At 38.6% G+C, this 25,386-nt stretch overlaps 1 protein-coding gene across 1 annotated transcript in view; it reads right to left on the bottom strand.

Annotated features, from left to right (window-relative positions):
* Window positions 1-25,386, bottom strand: part of ADGRV1 (adhesion G protein-coupled receptor V1) — a 269,894-nt gene that overhangs the window by 55,952 nt on the left and 188,556 nt on the right. Inside the window, exon 87 of the mRNA XM_086480034.1 lies at window positions 22,999-23,177. Within this exon, the coding sequence (XP_086336160.1) occupies window positions 22,999-23,177 (179 nt within the window). The remainder of the gene's footprint in view (window positions 1-22,998; window positions 23,178-25,386) is intronic.

The raw sequence follows: 25,386 nt of genomic DNA on the forward strand, positions 1-25,386 counted from the left end.
CCAGGCTGAACAATCCCAGCTCTCTCAGCCTTTCCTCATAGGACAGATGCTCCAGTCCCTTACTCATCTTGGTGGCCTTTCGTTGGACTTTGTACAGTCTGCCCATGTCTCTCCAGTATGGAGAAGCCCAGGACTGCATCTAGCGCTCCAGGTATGACCTTACGAGTGCTGAGCAGAAGGGAAGGATCTCCTGCTGTCAACTTGTTTTCTGGACACAACATCTGATGCATTTCATCCTTCTAATTTTTAATATTACTTAGGTATTAAAGTTATTTTTGTTCCCCAAATGTATTCCTGATTTGGCCCAATTAGCATTAAGACACGAAGGCACATTACCATAACCTGTGCTTTTAATGGTTATACTGAAGCCAAGCATCTTAGCACAAATATAGTCTTCTATAAAATCACATTTACATTCTGAAACCTGTAATTTTTAAAATTTGATACTTTTTTTGTATTTCAGAGATAACGTACACTCCCAAAAAACTGTCTGAACTTCCTGAAAGTTTTCTGAGAATACTCCTTTATATTCAGTTAAGAAAAGCTGCACAAAAATGAAAACCCACAGAGATGGATCACTTTTTTAATACCCTTAGGTATTTGCGCTAAAAAAGACACTGAAAACTTATGTAGACAAGAAATACACAAAGCCATATTAACCTACAAAGTGTACTTTGGATTTTTTTCTTTAAAGCAATGGTGAGGAATTCAACGACAACCACTACTTCCTGTAAGTTTTATTCACGTACAGTAGTGTGATGGTATGTGTTGAAAGATATCTTTTGTGTTGGAAATCACATGGGATACACTATAGGGAGCAACTGGAAATATTTATTATACTTGACACTAGGGATACACATTTATTACTCCATTACCACGACACATTTGTCACTGTGTGTCTCTCATTCCTAGTGCTGGATGGGAATAGAAGAAAAATGTCCCAAAACATCAACTAAGTTGGTGCTCCAGAACAAAATATTCTACAGAAAAAGGCCCAGAAAGACTGATGTGGAAGCTGGAATGAACGACATAATTACAAATCTGACTGTTTAAAGGAGAGCATTATCTCCTGCAGTGTAGCCTTCAAGCAAGTTCCATGAAAGACAGAGCCATTGTGCATAATGAAGTTATTTTTGTATTTCTTTCTTGGGTGAGTAACTCTAAGGTTTTTGTTTTGTTTGTTTTAAATCTGAGTAATAGCAATAAATAAATAAATAAATAAATAAATAAATAAATAAATAAATAAATAAATAAAATAAATACAGCTACCAGTTGAAATATTCATGCCTTGTGCAATAGGGACAAGAAAAATTGAACACTGTTAACTTCTTCAAAGACTGTCGCTTTATTACAAACTTTCCGTGACTTTTATTAACATTTTCTATTACCAAATTGTACTTTTTTTTTTTTTCTTGACTGTTTTGAGAAGTTCTGCTATCAGCTTACATCTCTTCTAGCATCAACACGACAAATTGTTAGCTTTCGTTGCAAGCTTCCTCCACTCTCAATCTTTTTGACTATTGTTACCTGACTGGAGGGTCCATCTTTGGTTCTGTTTTGATCACTTTGTTCTGACCACTGACTTTGTTTTGAGTACTATAAATCTCTCTGATAACCTCAACAGTAACATATTGCCATTGGTTGATTCTCTTCCACTGCTCCTAGCTAAACTCACTTCTTTTCATTATGTTCGACTTCCTTTGGCAGGTTCCCAATCTCCTACTCCACTCATGGTGTCATTTTTCCCATAAACAGCACTATTCTTCCATCTCAAATGTTTCTAACTTACAATTACTTTCTTCCCAACCTGTGAGAAAACTAAACACATTATCCAAAGCCCTGTGTAGGTCTGTATCTGTTATAATCCTACAAAATAGGCTAGAAATAATTTTAGAAAAAATTTTCTTTAGTATGTGTCTTCTCCAAGGTGTAATTCCATTGTAATTTGTAATGATTTGTTAATCATTTTAGAACTGAAAAAAAAAATACAGAAAGTATATTTGTTTTTTTCCTTCAATACAAAGCAATAAGAAACTTACTTTATGTAATCTCAGAAAATCATATGCATTTAAATAAATTCATTGATTGAAATGGCCTCACTTACTGGCCATCCAGAATCAGTGCTTTACTTTGGTTTTGCTTTTTTTCCTCCCTTCTAATCTATAAAAAGAGACTGCTAGGCTTGCTTTCTTCTGAAGGGGGTGAAGCATGTTTGTCTGTCCCTTTAAGTGTCTTTTCAAAGCCTTCTGTGATCTCCTAAACCACCACGTTTCCTAACATCTGGAGAGGTATTCCAGCTACATAAGATATGGAGGGCCATCTTTTATTTTTCTAATACTTTTAAAGGAAAAAGTGAAAACAACTGATAAGATGTATACTGGAACTATTTGTTAGCACAATTTCATAATATCAAAAAAGGAAAAAGAAAAAAAAATGAAGAAACAGTGCTAAGGAAATAAGGACTATTTTAAAAAATCAGGAAAATATTCAGCGAAAGGACTGACATACTTTGTTCCCTTCTAAGCAAGAAAGAGTTAAAATAGCTCAATGTTTTAAAGACAGTTTCATTCCATTATTGAATTCTAAGGACAATCTCCTTCTATGGGAAGTTGTTTGACAAAAAACTGGAAGTGTTCTTGTTCATCAAATACCTGGTGTTCTCATTTAGTTTTGTCAGCAGGCAGCTAACCTTTTGACTTTTACTTGTCATGCGAGTTTCCATCCAGAGCGAGACCTAGATTGCTATTATTACTGTTGTTGTGTTTTTTAAAATTTATTATTTATTTGTATTTTCATTATTATTATTTAATCCTGGGCACAAAGCTCAAGAACTCTTGAGCTTCTCCCTTGCTTAGGCACAGCTGGTTGTGGGCAGCCTGGCACAGAGAACAGGGAATCATGGCACCATGTGAGTTTGCTCATATTGCGCCTGTTACATCAGGAAAGTAAAAGGCGAAGGTCAGACACATGAATTTGCTCTTACATTTGTATTTCATCACCTCCATTTAGAGAAAGAAATCTGTGTACCTAAAATAACCTAACAAAAGGCAAAGCTTGAATCACTTAGTCATGCTTACTCAGCAAATTATTCACAGAGTAGATGAGACAATGCTGAAAAAATGAAAATAAGCAAGTTGGGTTTTGATCTACGACACTTCTAGATGTTCACCCATTCTGGGCTTTCCTAAAAAGCAACTTGCTCTGTTCCAGATTTTAGCTCTGTTTTGTAAGAAGGCTGCCATTACCTTTGAGCTGGCACTTTGTATTTCTTCTTAGAACAGGCTCAACAATTTTCTACTAAGTGCAGAGCAGGCCAGAGAACTGTTTGCTAAAAAGTTACTAATCCGACAAATTGTCTGCAGTAAATTGTCTATGACCTGTATCTAAGCAACATACCAAAACCTAAAATGTCTTTGTTTTACGAATTCATCGTAGATGATGATATTTATTACCTGCTTCTGATGTTTTGGGCAGCTTAACAGTTCAATAAGCAACCCTTTTATGAAGGGTTTTTAACAGGCAGAAGCTTGAGGCTTTTAATTTCAACACAGTTGTTAAGTACAACCCTCTGAGAAGATTTGATCTCTTGCATTGCATCTCAGAATCACCAGTAAACTCAGTTCTCTGCTGTATGTTCGTTTGCAATTTCAGCTGATGAATTGCTCCTGTGTGGACTTAAATCTAGTGTGATAATTCTTACAGCAGTTTGTGCTGCTCCCTCTGGTCCCTTCTTGCAACTTCCTGCTTGGTTCGGAATACTGCTGTTCTTCATATCAAACCCCTTTGCACCTTTTGGCAGTGAAGTACAAACCCAAAGCAGTAAGCGTCCAGGTAATGCTGCAGTATTTTATTTCCCTTAGCACCAAGCTAGAGGTCCCGATGCATGGACACTTCACACACGATTCAGGATTGCTGATGTTTTATGCATGTGGACATCTACTACAATGACAGAATCAATACAGTGAATCAACGCAGAGCGGCTCATGAGCCACGGAGCTTTAAAGCAGAAAAAGTAATGCTTACTTACTTTAAAACTGCAAGCAAGAAAATTACGGTTTTAGCAACTGTTTGAGACCGAATCAGTGGTGGACATACCCTCAGAGCAGGTAACTGTGTCGGCTTTTCCAGTGCCAAAGCCTCCTGAACCTGACAAATTCTCATCCTGAACAGATTATACAGTTCCACTCTTCTTTGTTTTATGTTGTAACAGCAGTCACTTTCCATAAATACATTGAGTAACAAGATTAATGTTTGTGCTGTGTTCTGTTTTCTGCTCCCCTGACAGGGAAAGAAACATTTGGACAATTTTGTTCTACGTGGTGCTTTTTTAAAGAAAAAAATGCTTATGTTTTTACGAACTGATGTGAAGAAAAACAGCTAGAAAGGGTATGCTAAAGCTTAAAACGTGTAACATTTGAGATGATAGAGACTAGCTCCTGAGGAAATTCAAGCCATATTCACACCAGAGAAATTTATCTTTCTGGAGCAGATAAGAGTCTAGATATTTCTACAAGATTATACAAAATTTCATAGTGTCAAAGGCACACCAGTTTAGACCCATTGTGTTCATTTGGCTTCATGAAATCTTCTAGATACGCTACCAACAGACCGCACATCACCCTGAAAACACAGACTTAACACTTTTTAAAATTCAGTGGACGACCGAATTAAAGAGAGTGGCCCAATCTGATGTGCTTTGTGGCTGTCTTGGGCAATGGAATTTATTTGGATGGGGTTTTTTGAGCTTTACTGCACACATAGGAAGTTTGCAACCCAGCCAAAAAAACACTGCATGTATAAAAATGCCACCTTGCTACCTAACATTAGAGCAAGTGTGACCTGTGATGGTATCATGGATACAGCTACGGGATGGTTTAACACAAGTGAGAATTCAAAAATATTTTTTAAGTACCACAAGAAATTACTTGCTGTCGATGTGAACCTTTTACTAAGGAAATTGTACAGTGGCTGAGAATTAAAAAGTTTTTCTCTTCATAAAAATGCTTTTCTCTATACCACACCCTACATCATTATCGTCTGATGTCTGTCTAGCCTGATAAAGAACATGAAACCTGTTTCAGTGCTTCTCAGCACTTATCTCTAGAGACCATTTCCCAGTGTTAAACTTAACTCTTGCTTGGTGCAATGTGTGCATGTTATGTCTTGGCATAGCCAATGTGGATGTGGGAAACAGATTTTTCCCTTGTTTGCTGCAACATCTTTTTATCTACTTGTAAATTGCTACAATTTCCCACTCTATTCTTCTTTCAACTAAAAGAAGATTCCCAAATCTTTCTGAGAGTATTTAATATTTAAGACCTTTGCCGATCTCATTGATGACACCACTTAATGTATTTCTTAAATTATGGGGTACAGCACCTTTGCTAGCATTTCATCTCAGTACATGACTACAGCAGACTTTATGAGTTCTTAAGACTATGCTGCTTTATATATAGGCCAATCCTGTGTCTGCCTCTTGTACCGTAGCACGAAGTTGTTGACTCATGCTCAGTTTATCATCCATAATACACATCAGATCTTTTCATGAAGAACTGGTAAACAGCCAGTTATTCCCTATCCTATTTTTGCATAGATAATTCTTCCTGGCAAGACACAATTTTTTCCACATGTCGCCACTGAATACCATACTACTTTTTCAGAACAGATCCCAGATGTCAATAACATTATGAATTATGGCCGATATTCAATGTACTTCTTTCCCAGCTTTGTGTTGTGGTAAATTTGACTGGAAATTCCTTTATCCAAGGCTTGTATTATATGAGGCAAATGTAATATTTTCCAGTCCATTAGCAACCAAGGAAGATGGTGAATAATATTTGAAGGAAATTCTACAGTGATTATTCCTTGAGAAGTTTCATCTAAGAATTCTGAAAAATTTACCTGAGAACATCGTTAGTCTGTTGACAGTCTTTTTCAATATGTCCTGGCATATATGGGGAAATTTGAGTTAACTAGGTGTGCACTAACAGTGCTCCAAAAGTCAGAAACCAAACAAATATGCGATGTGATAAAACATTCAGCTCATGAAGAATTAAAAGCAAAATCAAGATGCTTTTCTGGACAACAGACTACATCAGATGATAAACTTGATTTCATTCTTTCATGAGGTTACAGTTTTGGTTTATGAATGCAGTTTGAAACTTTTGACACTATTTGAATCACGCAACAGGATGCAATACAAGAAAAGCAAATGTAAAACCTGCTACACACCTACCGCATTCATTGGCTAGTTCTTAATTCTGCAGAAAAGAATCTGGAAATTATTGTGGATCACATTAAGCAGAATATGAGTCGTAACTTTTTGCTGTTCCAAAGAGGCAATTGTCGTACTTGGATGTCTGAACAGCAGTATATGCTGCCACACACATGGGATACTGCTCTAGTCAGCATTACAAATCCTTCAGCAGCAAACTGTGACTGATTTTGGCACATTTCAAAAACATAAACTGAATGAAGAAAGTTCACAGCTGTGTTGTGAAGGCTACCAGAGGTCATATAAATGTGTTCCACTGAACAGACTGAAAAAAATTGTTTTAGTTTGTTTGTATTTGTTTGTGGGTCTTTTTTTTAAATTTATTTTCCTAAAGAGAAGGGGCATTGGCAAACTACAAGTAGGCAAAAGCAAAAGCAGAATACTTTCTCCATGTTGTAACACATTTTTCTTGCTGGAAAACACAAGCTGAGGGGATTAAACTATACCAAGACTCGCTGATGGCTATCAGAGCAGTCACAGAAGAGATTAGCTGTATTTAGCTGATTCACAAGGAACAGGGCTAGTTCCCTTAAAAGAGGATCCAGACACAATCTAACAAGATACTTTCAAGCCCAGAAATTAATGCTTGGGGAAAAAATATAAAAATACCTAAAGCACATGCCTTACAATGAGAGATGTTAGGAAGCTATTTTTCTGTCTTTGAACCATTCTTTCTAATGAAGCCCCTGAAGTTCAGTTCTAAAGCAGAAAATGTTCTCTCTTCTGGTGAACACTTGTTAAACATTTCCTAGGCAATTCACAGAATCAAGACTAAAATAGGAAACGAAGATCATCTGAGCTTTCTTTTTTTTCCACTGTAGATAATATCTTAATTTTACTTAAATTTACTTAATTTACTTTTATTTCCTTTTCTCACCTTGCCTTTCCTTTCTCCTTTTCTTTCTCCCTTTATCCTTCCCTCTCCTTCGTTATCAATAATTGCAAATTATGCACATGCGCAGGGTACCTGCACACATCCAGACAACATGCCTAGCCTGTATTTCAGGTACACCCTACTTGGTATTTTACTGGGATGTTGCCTGCCTATGCCTCTGATAACAAGCAAGCTCATTTATATCCATAATTAACTAAAATATTACACAATCCAATTGCATAATAGGAAAAGTAATCCTTCCAATGCCCAAAGATGAAAACCATGCATACAGCTCCAGTCTAACAATGTAGTGTTTACTTTATCCAGTACCCAAAATGACGTTTACCAAAAACTTTATTGTCACTGCTAATATGTCTTGCATCCTGCTACTGGTTAGACAATCTCTCTCTAGAGATACGCATAAGACACAAACAAAGGAACTCTAAAACAACCCATTAGCAAAGATTTTTTTTTTCTTTTGCAGAGGGCAAAGTGCATTTCAATGCTGTAGTTATGGAAGCATCCCAAGCATTCACTTTTTTTCCTAAGCCTTCAGACAGCAACCCTGGGTTTCAGGTGTGCTCTGAGGAATAACATGGAAGCAAACGATCATATTGAGTAATGCTTCTATCATCTATACTTATATATTAAGTATAGGCTATAAAGATTATAATTTCCAATTCATAGTATAGAGAGAAAACTTAGCGATGTAAAATAATTTTTACAATGCTTTTGAGAATGTCTGTGCCAGGTCAAAAAGTATAATACAGAGGATTACAGCTGCCAGTGCTTAGACAATCAGGTCTCTCTGTCTTGATGGATGCATTTATGTGTGAATACCACTTGAAACAACATTTTTCAACCAAATGTTGGTCCAATGTTGGCACAATATGTTTGCTTGGGTAAGTGAAAAGGAAAAACAAGAACCTCTATCAATACTGACTTAGTGGGGGACATCCACACTGGCAAATGAAGATATAGGGATCTATGGTCAAGCATGGACCCTCTTACCATCCAAAACGCCTAACGCTGTTCTACATTGCTCGAAATAGGTATTTTCAAAACAATGTCCAGGCAGAGGCAGACTGAGTCAAAATAGTCATTATTGATGAATCTACATCAGATTTGACTCCTTCCATCCTCTACAGTCTAACCATGCTACTCCAACCCTACTCCAGGCCTTAGGGTTCTCTGGTGGGTTGGCCCCCAGGTGCCCACCAAGCCGCTCTATCATTCCCCTCCTCAACAGCTCAGGGCAGTGTGAGAAAATAAGATGGAAAAAACTCAGGGGTCAAGATAAAGGCAGTTTAATAAAGCAAAAGCAAAGGTTGACATGAAAGCAAAGGAAAACATGAGATTTATTCCTACTTCCTATCAGCAGGCGATGTCCAGCCACTTCCCAGGAAGCAGGGCTTCAGTATGGGTAGTGGTTGCTCCAGAAGACAAATGTTGTAGGAACAAATGCCCCTCTCCTCCTTTCTCTTGGCTTTTATTGCTGAGCAGATATTGTAGGGTCTGGAATATCCCTTTGGTCAGTTTGGATCAGCTGTCCTGGCCACGTCACCTCCTAATGCCTTGCCCAACTCCAGCCTACCGGGTGAGAGAGGAATGTTGCAGAGACACCCTCAATGCTGCATGAGCCCTGCTCAGCAGTGCCCAAAACACTGGTGGTGTTGCCAGCACCTTTCCAGCTACCAATACACAGCACAGTACTTTGAGGGCTGCTAAGGGGAAAAATTAGCTTCATCTCACCCAGTCCCAATACAGGTCTTGAAAACGCCCATGCGCACCCGCAAGGACACACCACACATACCCTTAGTTTTGTGTTATAAAAATACCCTCCTGGTTGCTGTTTCAAATACTCTGAATTGAAAAAAGGAAAAACACACAAAGCAATACATTTTGATGCTATGAAGACTCTTTGCAGAGAACAGAGCAGCTAAAGGACCAAGTTCTATGTAGTTTTGGCTGCAGGAGAGAGTTCAAACAAATGTAAAAGAGAACCAGTCTGTGTCGCTTAAACTTTGGGCCAGGCATCAGTACTTGGAGCTCTTTTATTTGGCATGAACATTTGGAATTTGAGGCCGATACGCTAGTATTTTTTTTTCCTTTGTATTGACTTATAGTAGTAAGATCCAGCTTCTACAGAAAAACCAAAGATGATCAGGAGAATGTACCTCCTTACAGTCTTATTACAGTGTTCATATGTAAATTAAAATCAGCTAATAAAGTGTATTGAAATACTGATTCATTACGCTAAGTTCATACTGTGATATTCATATTTCAGTAGTTAAAATAAGAAAATATACAAATGAAGCCCCAAACATAAACTGGTCTTTTTGCAAATTTGGATGTCTTAATTTCCCAGCCAGAGAAAGTGAATGCTTATGTCTGTGCTGTTTGAGAAACTGAGAGCAGAGTTTAAGCATCTTTGTCTGAAGTAGAAATCTCCAGCCACTATTAAAACAACAAAAAAAGTCACAATAAAATAATGTGCTGTAGCTGCATTATGTCGTGCATTAAAAGGAAGCAACCACTTCCATTCTTTTAAAAATACAGTATTGTTATATAATTTTGGTGATGCCAGTGATAATAATGTTTGATAATATTGTTTCTCTAAATGCTATGCATCCCTCATCAAAAAGTGTAAAAACATGATCTGATAAAAACAAAAGTCTGGCTTCCAGCATTGCTACAGAAGGTCATGGACACCCTGATAAAAATAAGGCTCAGAAGGCCATGGCAGCTGTACTGAAGCTGAGCGTTAATGGTCAGATACATTCTGCATTTCTAAAGGCTTATTGTTCACAACAACCTTGGGCCCACAGCAAGTTTTAAAAGACGAAGTGACACGGCTTGGCTAAATCAAACACTGGAAGGCAAGCACAGTGGTATCGTGACTCAGGAAGACACCATATGTCCACTCTCCTGACTCAGTGCTTCAGAAAGCTTCGTATGAGCACAGTGAGCAAGGACCTTCCCTACAACTAGGCTGATTTTTCTACAGGACTGAGCAGGGAAGAACAATTTCACACTGGTCAGCATAAATTACAGCTGCCTCAGGGTACTCTGAATTACACTTGGCAGGCCTGAGCGGTTGTTCAAGCGGCGGAGGCCGAAATGTGGCATGGCTTCAGATTTTGATGACTCTCCGATATGCAAGGGTTTCTTTTAGCCAGAGGTTCCTCTCAGGAAATAGATTTTTTTTTTTTTTTTGTCTGCTCTGCAACAAGAGAGTAGCTCAAAATAGCCAGGAGAGAGCTATCTGATTTATATTTGCATCAGGTAACTCCAATAAACGGCCTTATGGTAAGACGAAGGCAGCAATGGTTTATAACTGAGTCAAAGGGTGTGGCTGGAGCTTTCAAAGAGGCATGACACAGCCCACATCCCGCTGGCATCGCCTTGGCAGGATGTGGTTGCCCACCCACTCTCCTATATTCTTTGGAAAATCCCTGCCACTTTTTTTTTTTTAAATGACTCGCAAACAAACGGCATGCTTAACCCATGTTGGCCTAATTACATGGTCTGTATCAAATCTTAAGCTGAACTCTGATTTTCTTAAATCAAGCTGCAACACAGCATTATAAAACAGCTCAAATTATGGTTTTATTAGAAAAAAACTTGAAAATGTATTTGTTACACACTGGAAATTTCTAACTAGACAGTTTAAGATTTCATGTGATTATGATTTTAAGATTTTAAAGTGATATTTACATACGCACATGCTCTTACTATAAATATTTTGCCTATTTCTTTCCATAAAAACATGTAGGCAGCTGTGAAAATTGAGTCCAAGCAAGTGGTTCCTAAATACTGACTGTGTTGAAATTAAAAGGTGCATGATGATTACAGTTTTTAAAAAGTGGCACTCTGCTGGAGTTACATTTTACAAAGCAAAATTTTTCTAATATTAGTGTGTTCCAGTCACAAAGAACAATCTGTTATCTAAAAGCACCTCTGAAATTTCAGATGACAGACGGAACAATTGTAAATATTACACTTCTCTCTGCATGGTCTGTTTCTGAAGCTATTAAATGTCAGTTCCTGTTGCTTCCTGTTCTGAAAAAAATCCTTTTTCTAATTTACAAAGTAAATTGGCTAAAAATAAGTAGGCTTTCTACCAGTAAGATATTTAAGAAAGCTAAGAAAATGTCAGGTAAAGCAAATTAGAAATGAAAGAAAATGCAGCAGCACTTATAAAGATTTCTCTCTTTTTTTTTAACTTAAACAATACAGTGTTTGCTGAACTTCCACCATAAGCTAATGTCAGTGCTGTTACTGATAAACAAAGAACACTAATATAAATAAATGTGCGTGCCAATAAGTGAACCGCAGGCAGCCCTTCCTGGTGTTAGGGAGATTTTTTTAAAACCTTGTCTTGATTCTCACCTCGAAACAACACAGACGGAGAATCTCCAGCTCTGCATGTTAACACAGGCTTTTGCAATACATAGAGTAGTGTTTGTTTAGGGCTTTTTTCCCCCTCCCCTGCTTTGCAAACAGACGCAGCTCTCAGTACAGCGTGTGCAGGACACCGCGTGGAGCGGAAATTCGCGGTGATACTGCTCTGGAGGAAGTACCAGTTTGTTTCCTCACAAGCAGTCTCAAAAACCTAAATTTGTGAGCCTGCAGAGCAGCAAGTCTGCGCCCTCCGTGCCCCTTATTGAAAGCGCTGCATCTGCCTTTCCCAGATGGTGAAACAGCTGCCTGCGAGGCCGCCCAGCAAAGCTCGGCTCTTGGCTTGCTGAGCAAAAGCTGAGGGCAATGCCCGAGGAGCTCGGGTCCCCTCCGGCAGTGGTCCCACAGCCACCTCCAGCAAAGGGCATGGTTGGCACCGCTTCCACATCTGTTAGCCCCACGATGACAAACTGCCGCTTGTTGAAGGCTGAGTGTTACCAGCCCCACCAGCTGTTTAGTAACGGGGTTTTACGAGGCTGTGCTTTGTCAGCCAGCAGCGGCATGCTGCACAAACGGACTTTGAGATAAGCGACTTCTTGCAGCTGAGCATCCCGAAGACAGCGCAGCTCCCTGGGGAAGACGGGGTATCTAGCAAAGGCCTTGAATAGCTCCTAAACAAACACTGAGCCTTTGCCTCAAAAATACCTTTCTCATTGGAGCTACAAATTCATCTTACACTTCTGTGCACCTTTGCAAGAAATCTTATTCTCTGTATGTCATGCAAGATCTTCATAAATGCATGCTCACGATATTCCACCAGCCGTTTCACAGGTTATCCCATTTAGATGTGGTCTTGATCCATGGTGACAATTACACAAATTTTGATCTCAAAATGCAAAAGGTTCCTGATTCCATCTGCCCTACTTACCTAAAAGATGACGCGCAAGAACTGGAATCAGGGAAATAAACCTTTTCACCCTATAATTTTAGCAAAACAGTTGATTGAGAAATGTTGTATATACCTATGGTATTATTTTGGAAAAAGTTTATGAAGGTGACTGCTTTCCTTATAGCTGCAGCTCAAAGATTACACCATGATGTTACTTTTGCTTTTGTTTAATCACTTTTCCTCAAAAGGAAATAGGGGGTTTTCTGTGGAACACTGAAGATCATCTGCTTATGGGTCAAAGCAAGCAAATCTCAGAGGAACCATAAAAGCTGCCCCAAAGTGTCCAGTACAGTCATGAAACAAGTCACTCACACAAGCACATTTTGAGACTTCTGTAACCAAACACTACCGCCCAAAGCACAACACAGACAGACTGACCCCCTTTGATTCAGTGCTGTACTTGGCCTCTGTCACCTCAGAGGGATGGTGAGGATACGAACAACCTGAGAAACCTCTTACTGCCCATACTGCTGCATTTGTGTCTGATGAATTTACATCAGTTTATATCTCATGCAGATTAGCTCAGAGACAGGCCCATACCTTTTATTTAATATATAATTCAACATGGGGAAATTAATTATTTTGTTGGATACAAATTTCAAATGAAATGCAAAATGTTTAATAACAGTTTTTCCAGATTTTATAGAATGATAATGTCACAGTCAACCATTTGGCATTATTTAGTTTGCTTTTAGTTTCTTTCCTCTATGCAGCAAATGAAAACAGAGTGAGGGGAAGAGGAGAAGAAGGCAAAAACACAGACCATTTTGGTTAAGAAATGTAAAGTCAGAAAGCAGCAGAACTTAAAACTGCCAGATATCAAGCCAAGGCTTGATCATTCTTGTTTACATTTGGAAAGATTGTCCCAGCAGTTTTTTGAAAGACAGCTCTACATCAGTGGGAATTTCTGCTAGAAATTTGACCCTATCACCTTTATTCACATGTCAAAATTCATTATGAGTAGCACCATATTCATTAACAGAGGTACTCAGACTAACTATCAATGATAGAAAACATTGGGGAAAATCCAGTCCACCACGAACAAAGAATGAAGAAGTGCCAAGACGCTGCTTTGAAACTGCAAAGAACAGGATCTTCAGAAGATTCAGTTTGAGCCAGTGTCTGCAACAACAGTCCTGTCAATAAACCAGACCTATTGCATAATAAAGCAAAAAAAAAATTTCCTTGTTTTTCTCTACTGCTGCTGTTACTGTAGGGCTAAACAGCTGGGAAAAGGGGAAAAATGAAATGCCTAAGCAATGTTTTTCTATAATGAGAACCCAAAATGTCATCTGCTGCTGTTTAATAACAAGGCACACTGTGCTTCGGTATTCTCATTGAACCATCCTCTGGAAATTTCTCTGAAAAATTTTACACCTACTTTTTTCCCCCCTTCTGTGAAAGTAAATACTAAGGAAGCACCAATTACCAAAGGAGAAGCAGCAAGGACCTAGCAGAAGCACTGCATTAACACTCTTTAGACTTCCAAGACACTGGAAGTTCTGGAGTCCCCAGGCAGATTGTCCCAGAAGTCCCAGAAGACCCGTAGCCTTCAGCATTTGACAAGGAAAATAAGCTGGTAGAAACCTGCTTAAAATCTCTTAGAGCAGCATTATAGCTAACACTGCAATTTTAAAATTATATAAGGAGTTATGTGTCTGATTTCAGTTAATTATCTTGTTCCCAATTACATCTAAGTTTTCTTCCTCATGTGTATCAGCCATTATCAATGGCTTTGAAACAATGACCTGTTATTTTTTGGCTATTTATTGCTCAAGATTTGTTACAGTTTCTCACATGGAAGAAAATGTTTTCCTTGTACTAGCTTTTAGGGCAGACACTCCTGATTAGCTCACTTTCCATTCTTTAAAGCAGGGATTTTAATATAAATCTAGCTGAAAAAGGAGGTGCTTCCATATGAAAACTGTCAAACATAAAAGAGGCTGATGTTCACAGTCCTGCCCTTTGGCATGAAGAATAACAAAAGGTCATGCAAAAGGCTTTTTTCTGCTTCAAAACAGTATTATTTAGTATGCACGCTTTTTTTAATCTGCATTTTCATTGTAACATAAATGCCCAAGATAAGCACATGCTACAACCGCTCCTGTTGCAGCCTGTCTATTTCACAAACTGGTTCTGTATAAGCCATCCTGACAATTACATTTAATATTACTAATATAAATCAATCTGCTAAAGCTGTGTTCCTTTTTCTCAGATGCACCTTAGCACAGTTCGGTGAGATACACTTTTAATTACTGGTGCTATTACATAGCGCAGACAAGAGTTTGCCTTCCAAAGCAAGCTCACTGCACTAAACACAGCCAATGTCCATGTACTTCACACAACTAAAATGTGAGCACAAAATCGACCTATTGCAGAATGGTCCTGTTGTGAAGTTAAAAAAACAACTCATTTTTTTTTTTACTCTTTTTAAGAAGATCAAATAGAAGATGTTAAATGTATATACTTATTACGAACCATGTCAAGTCAATGAAGTAGTTGGAGCTGGTTGCTGGTACTGATCCGACTGTTGCTTATTTTAGCATTTCCTGCTATATTATAGCATATCAGATGAAGGCTTTTCTAAACTATTGGAAAACAGATAAACCAAGAACAAGCTTTTTTAGTAGCAGTAGGTGGTATTCTGCTGATTGAAGATCATAAAGTAGGAGGGACTACCTTGCTAATTTCTTACACAACCTGAAAGGAAATATGAAGCTTTTAGAAGCTGTCAGTGGCAGGGATGCAAGCCTTCGTCCATAGATGTTCGCTGTTACTCTTGCCATAGTACTACGCAGGCTTCAGAGAAGTCTCTGGAGTTTTGCTTAGGCACAGAAATCTCCTCATCTGAACCTGTTTAAAGGATCAGGCCCCAAGGTCACTTGAGGGTGCAAATTTCACCTATAACAACCTATCCTTGCAACCCTTTAAAACTACCTTTATTTGTCAGAACTTAACTGTGCTTGTGAATTTTACCTTAATAACAAGTATTTTTTTCTAGTTGCTTTTCAAAATTCCGTCACCCAAATAATCCAGCTTTTATTTTTCTTTATTTTAATGTTTTAAAAGCACAACGCAGCGATTATGTCTGTTTCTGATGTGCTAACATTTGCTTAACATTAACAGTAAATATTTGCCAAGATATAAAAAGCACTCAACCCCCGTCCCCTCCCCCAACTATTTTCCTCCACTGAAAACATATGTTGGTAATGAGGGATAAATAAAAGGTAATTAAAGCCATCACGTTTACCAGTGAGATATTTTTAAATAATCTTTGCCAGTGGGTAGCACATTAGGCAGCTTCGCTGGAAATAATGGAGGAGTTTAGAAAATAAAGCACCAGTACAGAATACAAAAAGGCCGAACCTTGCACTCTCTTAACTGTTGCTGTAGGTCAGGGCAGTAGGCTAATTTGCCCAGTGTACGTATGGGAATGGCTATTGTGGCGCAGTGTAGGCATAACCCAAGCAGCTCTGGTTCTTCAGAAATATTTATTTTACAGTAGCACAGAGCTCAGCATGGGCTATTTTGCCCTGCTGAGAAGGGCAAAACAGAGAAGGCTGAGAAATCAGCCAGTGAAAAATGCAGGCTGTTTTCCCCGCCCTCTTTCAGCTGGGTGGTTCGTGCAGCATTCGGCCTCCCTTCCCAATGTCCAAGCACCATTCTGCGCTGAGCTCTAGCAACAGTGGTCTGCAAAAGCTTTGAAATCCTAGATGATTTGCCAGTGAACTGAGGAGAAGGGAAGTGGATAAACTGAGATAACAGGAAGCACAGGCTGGAGGGAGAGGGCCACAGGGGGCGACACTTGCAAGTCCATGCAGAACATAAAGCAAGGCTCAGGCATTGGGGGATGGGAATTCCACATCCATTCGTCAGACAAACTTCCTCTCAGCATGTCCGGCAGTTCAGTTAAAATCCTGAATGCTTTTTCTGGCTATCCTTAGCTATTTTCTCAGCTATTCCTGCCTGTAAAATTCTGCTGTTTCAAGCATGTTGTTCTAAGCACTTAGGACTGAATTCAGCGCTTTTGAAGTAATATGGGAAGGGGGACATGAGAGTTCATCCAAATACTTGGACAGAAATTAGCTCACTTCAGCTAAAAAATTCCTGTTGCTGGTAGTGGCACAAGTCCTTGGGTTTAAGAAAGCAGGGCTCCATTTTAGGCAACAGCTAGCAAGCCAGGGATCTGTGCCCAGAATGTGTGCCAGCAGTGAAACAGTCATGCAACTTGGTGAGACCCAAAGGAGTGCCCAGTATTTTGTCTGACTGGGTTAAGTGTCACTGCACCAGCCTGGCAAGTGTTCAGTCAGACAGAAAGCAAGGGTCTGTCCGTAACAAATGATTAAGGTTTATGGCGTCCTCCTTGCAAGTGCAGGCAGCAAATAATTAGAACATGCAGGGCTGTAGCCCTTGAAATAAAACTTAACAAAAAGTAGTGTCTGGAAACCTGCTTCAGGAAGATTTTATCCTCACAACAGCATCAAAATAAATTAATCTTGGAGAAGTACTTGGACAACACATCACAAATTATCATGTCTTAAGTTTTTGTTCAGCCTAGATTGTCCCCATCCTCCCACCTATCCGTATGAGTTAAAACTTATTTATTTAAGAAATCTTTGATGGTCCTTATCATTCAAACATGCAGATCTGGCAAGGTGCCCCCAACACAAGACAGACATGGAGCTGCTGGAGCAAGTCCAGAGGAGAGCTACCAAGATGGTCAGTGGGTTGGAACACCTCCCCTGCGAGGACAGGCTGAGAAAGCTGGGCTTGTTCAGCCTGGAGAAGGCTCCAGGGAGAACTTCTAGCGGCCTAGTGGCCTTCCAGTACCTGAAGGGGGCCTACAAGAAAGCTGAGGAGGGACTTTTTACAAGGGCCTGCAGCAACAGGATGAGGGGTAACAGCTGGAAGACAGGAGAGGGCAGGTTTAAACCAGATACAAGGAAGAAGTTCTTCATCCTGAGCATGGTGAGAAACTGGAACAGGTTGCCTAAGGAAGTTGTGGGTGTCCCATCCCTGGAAGTGTTCAAGACCAGGTTGGATGGAGCCTTGAGCAATCTGGTCTAGTGGGATGTGTCCCTGCATTGGCTTGGGGGGTGGAACTAGATGATCTTTGAGGTCCTTCCAGCCCAAACCATTCTATAAGTTCTCATCACATGCAACTTCTATGCACTTTGTGTAACACTAAATAAACAAGTAATCATTTACAGGTTTCTGCTTCTTTGAAGCTTTCCACTCCCTCACTACACTCGGAAGTTATGCAAACCGTGATAACCTGCTACCATTTGTGCTTCGCCACACAAGTGCATCTTCGGAAGAATAGAGTATCTCTATTTTTGTGCATCATAAAACTCTCAACATACAGGTGTTTAACAAACTGACAGTTGAGACAATATCTTAGAGCACTAGTTGCCTCTGTGCTTCTATTTTATCACTAGTTTGGATTACAACCCAGCAGGGCATGACTCGCACAAGGAAACCGAGCATTCAGACAGCACCTGCACTGCTTGTTTTGTCTGAAATCCAAGTCCTTCTCATGAGAGGATACACAAAACACCCTTGACCCATTGCTATGTACCTGGTACTAGAACGCATTTTCCATGAAGTTTCTTTTCCAAATGTTGGCCATTGCTCCTGGAAATTAGTTTGTGCCCTGTTCTGTGCCCATGTGTAAAAGTTTAATTTGGAGAAACTGCAATGTGAGCAACAGGAAGAGCTGTAACTCTTAGTCACAGAAAAAAGCTCATCACTTCCAGCCTTCCGTAGCCTTGTGTTCTCCTCTGCCCTCGATCTGGCTGCAAAGTCACAGTTCCAGTGACTTTGGTGGAAAAACCTCTGCCTTTGGCTAGACTGTAGAGAAGATACAAGTGTTTGGGTTTTTTTCTAGAAAGGAATTTCGCTGGACAATCATTTTTCATTATTTCTCATAGATACCAGGGCAGATGATATGATACACAGAACATATATTTGTAATCTTAGCCTTTAGGCTAGCCTTTTTCTGCTGTGAGTTGTTATCATATCATTGTCACTGAAACCAAATACACAGATACTTCTATAACTTTAAAGTATTGTGTTTGTTCAGTTTGTTTGCCACAGAGGATTTTAAAGAGGAAAATGAATTAATCAGGTGGGATATCCTGAGAGAGGAGATCATTCTTCCCTTGGGCAAATAAATGATCCTTCTGAAAAAGAGACACTTCCAGAAACTGCAGGGATTGGCAGAGGGAAAAGAGCTCTTAAAAGTGCAAGAAGCAGACAGCCATGTCTCAGAAATGACCAAAAAAGCTATTCTGGGAAGTAGAGGAAACAATAAGGTTTGCTTCAATCAAAAAAGGGAGGATAAAGCTTGCCAAAAGCCGTGCTTGAAAACCAGCTTGACCAGCTTTTGTAAGGACACAGTGGGCAGGGACATATTTGTTTATAAACTTTTAAATTTGCCTTCTGTCGTGTCTAATCACTTCTAGTTTTCTCCTTTTCAAAGGTTACTTGTTTTAGTTTATACTCTAGTAAAAACAGTCCTTTGGCCTCCTTAGGGGTGTTCAGTTTCAAGAAGAAGGTCTAGTGTGACTCAAAGCTTAAAGATGCAACAAGAGTACTTCTCGAGTTTATAAAAAACACATTTTAATGCTATTGTAGGTAAGAGTTTTCAAACCACGCAAGTGAGTTAAAAGTTCAAGCTCCTCTGAGCTGTGATTCTGGCCAATTTTAAAGTAGTACATTATTTTTATAACATTTATTATAGCTCTGGACAATCTCTTGGGTACAGTCCAGTGAAGGCAGCATAATTAAGCTTTAAAGTCATGTTTGTGAACAAAACCCCATACTTGTAATTAAATAGTTCTTGCCTCCAATCTCAGAAAGGGATGAGTTAAGGCAAAATCCTGCAAATGGGAGTGGTTCCACTGACTTGAAAGGGTACTGAAATTTTTACAAGTATGTAAGCATGACAACTAAATTTTTCATAAATATATGAAATTAGAAAACTACTTTATTGTCAAGGATTCCTATTTCAGAAGTTCTTTTGCTTCGTTCTTTCTTTTGTAAGTGTAAGGGACTTACAAGGTGTCATGAACCCAAACCCATCTTCCTCCATAATTGATGACCGAATTTTTGCTAGTCTTAAGTCATAAAACCAGTTTGAGGGTTTATATCTATGTCTGCATTGGTTTCCAGAACTGTTTGCAGCCTCTAAATCCCCCGTGATGCAACCCCTCTAAAGATACATGGCAGATATATAGCTGACATTTTTCTCAAAGTAACCACCAATGAGACCAGGATGAAACTGGTGTGAACTAGTTTCATATTAATTCTTCACATTCCTCTCTTCACCTCTCCATTGCATCTTAAACCTCCCTCTGCTAATATCTACAGCTTCAGTCTGGCTCCATATGTTTTCCACCATACCAGGTGAACTGTGTCTTTGTACTTTAAGAGACCTATTAGAAATATATTATTCAGTTTAAACACATTGCTAAGATTAAACTCACTTCGAGAACATTAGCTAAAAGAGAAATAAGGCCATGACTGGCTGGATGTATATACCAGGACAACACCAAATGTTGAATTGTCTGAAGTCTGGGAACCACAGTGAGCTTTGGAATTTGATTTTTAAGCTGAACTCTTTTCCTGTGAACTCATCTGTTCACAAGTTTTTCTTATTCATCAAGAGAAAGTCTTCCCAAAAGGAGAAGGGTGTTAAAGTGTGCAAAAGCATCAACAAATCCTGTAAAAAACCACAAATTATGGGTTTGTTTTATAACCCTGAAAAAGACAACGAGATGTGAGATAAGGAAAAAATAAACGCTACAAAAAAAACAAATGGAAAAGAAAGGTTATCCTGAGGTCTCTACTTTGTGTCACAACACAAAATCATGGTGACATTCAATGTAAAAAGAAATGACAAAATACTTTTTTAAAACAGCACATACCTAAATGGTAGAATTTATGTCCTTAAAATATATTTTAAACAGAGATATTTTAGACAGAGATTGTAAAAAATTCAAACAGGGGTAGGAAAATTGTCTGTATGACATAAACCCTCAGAAATACAGAAGGATAATATACTTTTTCTTTTTTTTTAGAGTGATTTTAAACCATCTAGTTCAGAGCTTAATTCGAATTTCAGTTATTAGCCAGCTGAACGGAGCTGACACCTGCCTCTTATCACTAAAAACCACTAATGCCTCAGCCATCATTATGGGAGTTATTGTAGAAAGATATGCATTTGTGTGTAGAATTTGTCATACCTGAAGGAAGACTCTGTCATAACACTTCTTTTGAAGCACAAAATCCAACATAGCTCAAATAATTTTTTGTTCAGTACAAGCATAAAATGAAGTTCTTTCAGCATAGCCACCCTGTTAGCTATTAATGGTGCCCATGGCATTCTGATTAAGGACAAAACAGTTGGTCAGACACCACAGTAATGCAAAAATGAGTTGCCTGAAGGAGTGATCACTTAGGAGAGAGGCAAGATATCAGGCTTCACTGCTTTTACTACTTTAAGTAGTCTTCCAGCTCTCACATGAAATGAGCTCCTTAGCAGCACACCATTCATCCCAAATTATTTCTGAGGCTGATTCTGAAGTTAGTACATAATGACCTTGACTTTGGAAATCTCCTTGTTACTTTTTCCACTACTACATCCTGGTCTGGAGATGCAGTTCAATGAGTACTCTTTCCTACATGCTGGCTTTGAAAGTCCTCTTTGTATAAATATGAGCAACTTTTAAAGTGCTCTTCAAATTAGGAACTAGCATCGATGCTATTTATGAAAATCCTTTCAGGTATCTCCTTACAGTCTTCACATTGACTGAGATGGAATAAGCTGCACACTCACTAAGTTTGGCATGATTTCTGGCACTTGCCCACTTTAGTAAGATGCTGGAAAAGTCTTAGATTTAATTTGGGAAAATGAGTTGGACTGATTAATTTTCTTATACTTAATAATTTTATCAGAACTTAGGGATTTTTCCTTGTTTTTGAAAGAATGAGACACGGACATCAAAAGAAAGGAACTGTGAAACTGTGGTTCACTGTATAAAGATAACATCAGCCCACTGTCTGATTGCAATCAGACGACTTGATTATGCTATACACATTTCATGTGTTTACTATGCACAGAGAAGCACTTTACCATGAAGAAAAATACAACACTCTTGTTTGCCACGTTCTGCAAAGAAATATCTACATGTATCGGCTGGTATAGAACTACGCAGCACTCCCTGATGCAGTGTGAATATCAGAAATCGTCTTCTGTGGTGGACTTCAGATACTCTTCTGAGTTGAGAGCTGGTGCCTATCAGTGTGGTACCAAACCCTGGCTAACACTGCTAGACAGCTTGTCATACCCAGTGTAGCTCATTTGGATCTAAATCAGGTATCCCTCTTTATCATGCTCTGTATGCATACATAGATATATTTATAAGGTCACACGCATATACTCAAGCACACAGACATCGAATTCCAGTCGCTACTTCTCACGGTAATTCCTCTTGTATGAAAAAAAAATCACTGTACTGATTTGTGTTCAATTATAATGGAATGATGCACACTGTATCTTCCTCTTATTAAAGACAGATAGGTATTCTCCTGTTTTGGGTCTACTCTGAAAGCACCCTCATAAGAAGTTTTCATAAAAACAATTTGTACATTCTTCTATTATTTTAAAAGAAGTTGTGTTTACTCTTTCCTGCACATGAAGCATATAATTATGACACAAAGCGAATAAGCATAATAGCCTCATATCCTAGAATAGCTATTATCATAGATTAGCTTTGCCAGAAAAGGGGACAGAGTAAAAGAGGTAGGGAAGGAGAGCAAACATATTTATCTATGTATCTTTCCACTTAAATGACTCAGGTTCTACGAAGATGTATTTTTTAAATTAAGACAGCTTTCTGAGGTTATTTACAGCTTTAAAAGGGCTGTGTTAATTATTGGCATTACAGCAATGCTCAAATTTGGAACAGTTTGGAATATAACACATTCGATATTCCAAGAGAAACACTTCAGGAAATATATTTGACATGTTAATGTAGTAACATCGTTTAGCAGAGAATACATTTAATCACCTGAGAGACAGGGGTTTAAGGCTTTGTTTGGTGTTGAGATTTTTAAATACAGAAATGAAATGGAAGAAAAAGATGCTCTTCCGCTCACTTCTGCAGCAGTAGCCATTTTTATCCTTTACCCTGGAATTGCACAGTCTCAGAAAAGAATAAATAATTTACCGACAAAGCAGACATGCTCGAGCTGGCTCTTCCAATGCTCAGCCCAGCATGGAGTTGTGGAGAAACTGGAGCAAAGCCCAGTTGAATGGCAAGTGCTGCATTGCATATGGGTGACCCACTTGTTTCATTTCCACCAAATGAGGAATCCCCCCGCCCCTTACTGCATTTGGCTCTATGCATATCCCCCTCTCTACCTACAAGCAAATTAATTATAAAACAATATAAGAGTACAATAGCTAGCTCATGCTTTTATTAAAGAAAAACTTACAGATCACTGTAGACAAGGCCATAAATCTGTGCTGTGCTGTGATGATAGATTCCTCTCAGGATAATTAAAAGCAGGATCACAACAAAAGCTGGAAGCCCCCAACTCAGAAGGAAGTAAAGCAGATAGCGCCGCTCTGTGTGTTCATCATTCATCACCAGGACGTACCAGAAATTAACAGCCTGAAGAATAATGCAGAATGTTAATCAGTAGACTTGGTGGATGATTAGCTATCCCAAAAGCCAAATCACTCTGAAAGTCATAAACCAGCATATTTCTGTCCCAGCATATGTGTGTATATAAACATTTCTCAACATAAATATTTTGTTCTCATTTGCTTCTCTTATGTAATCAAAAGAGACTGATTATAAAAGAAATATGCTTATTTATATAACTGTTAGATTTGGCATTGGACTATCAGAGAGGGGACACCCTGTTTAGTAGAAAACTATGTTTATGCAGTGCAAAAATAGCTTTGTGGTGCAAAAGTAGCTTTCTTCTTCGATTTCCATACCTTCACGGAAAAGACTGACATATAATATTGCTAAATCTGATCTGTACTGAAACTTTTTATACTATTGTTCAGCTCTATATATCTTCTTGTAGGAAATGCACTAACTTCCTTCAATAAGTATAAACTAAAACTGTTTTAGTCCAGTTTTAACAACCAGTACAACAAAGACATTGAGTGAGTCCAGCAAAAGGCCATGAAGTTGCATCTTTCCTATGAGGAGAGGCTGAGGAGCTGGGATCGTTCAGCCTGGAGAAGAGGAGGCTTAGGAGGATCTTATCCATGTGCATAAATACCCGATGGGAAGGAGTGACAAAAAAGGAGCCAGACTCTCCCCCGTAGTGCCCAATGGCAGGAAGAGAGGCAATGGGCACAAATTAGTATATAGGAAATTCCATCTGGACACAAGAAAAAGCTTTTTTACTGTGGAGGTGGTCAAACACTGAGCCAAGCTGTCCAGACACATTGTGGAGTCTCTGTCCTTAGAGACAGTCAAAACCTATCTGAACATGGTTCAGGGCAACCTATCCTAGCTGACCCTGCTAGAGCCAGAGTGTTGGACTAGACAGTCTCAAGATGCCCCTGCAACTTCAATGGTTCTGTGATTCTGTGTAATATTTGTGTAGGAGTTTCAGAAAAAAATGCAAATAAGTGAATGTAAATTCACATGCATCTCTACAACAGTCTGTGCCTTCTTATGATCAAACCATCATCAAATGGCATAAATAAGAATTTAAAACCACCTATGACTCAAAGTGAAGAAGTGGAACAGTTGAAATCTCTTGAAAGAACTGGTAGTATGAGTAAGAAAACCCTTCAAGTAAAATGAAATACTTAGAGTTTTGCTTGGATCTTTGCATTTTCTTTAAGAGTTTAATAGTACAAACACTTTCCTATGTGCTGAGCTTTTTCAATGCTCATCTACACACATCTTACTATTTCTACTAAACACCTAAACTATCCATAATAAAAATATGTTTTGCAAAATATTTCTTCACTAACTCCACTTCAAACATACTATACCAGCTACAGCTCTGCATGTTATATAATTATTTCTGGCCTTTCATATGGGGTGAATCAGGGATTAATTTCTGTCTAGAGGGTATCTAATTCTAGCTTCTGCCTCTAGCCTGTCTTGTCAGTCAATGGAGAGAGGATAGAAATCTTCAGGCACTCATTGATACTCACACAGTCATACTCATCTCTCTCCATTGTCTACATGGAGATTTCATACAATAATGATGATTTACATGCCTAATTTCCAGCTGTCTATTGTTGGCATAGGTAAAATCCATATACAGTGACAAGACAATTGCAAAGTGATTATTTGTGTTTGTGAGATTTTGCAGATTCCCCTCAGTCAAGGGTTTGTCTACCAGTTTGTTGAGGCAGACTGCATTTTCACAATCAACTACTTAATTAGTAGTTTGTGGATTCCTTATGTAAGTCTTATCAGTTAATTATCATTACAGATTTTTTTCTGTGATTTATATAGCATGAATATACAATACTTCCTATCATGAATCATAAAGCACGTTGCATATGCTAACAACTTGTTTAAAAAAATTATTAGTTTAGTAAGCATTTAAAATGCTCCCTTAGAGAATGACATTTTATAAATATGTTCAGTGTATGTAATTATGCTAATTACATAGTAATTATTATAGTCTTTCTTATTTCCATTTGGTGATTGGTGCTATGCGAACATAATCAAAGTTTATTTTCCTTAAAAGAACACAGGAAAAATCCTATCATATAATTGTAACTGTCCTACTTAGGTTGAAAGAACACAGAAAAACTATTAATTCCATTGTCAGACATTCATGGGAAGAAAACACTAAACAGATGAAAATGGTATTTGGAAAAAAATCCACAGTTTG

The sequence above is a fragment of the Leptosomus discolor genome, chromosome Z (assembly GCF_034619465.1).
Source record: "Leptosomus discolor isolate bLepDis1 chromosome Z, bLepDis1.hap2, whole genome shotgun sequence".
NCBI lineage: Eukaryota > Metazoa > Chordata > Aves > Leptosomiformes > Leptosomidae > Leptosomus > Leptosomus discolor.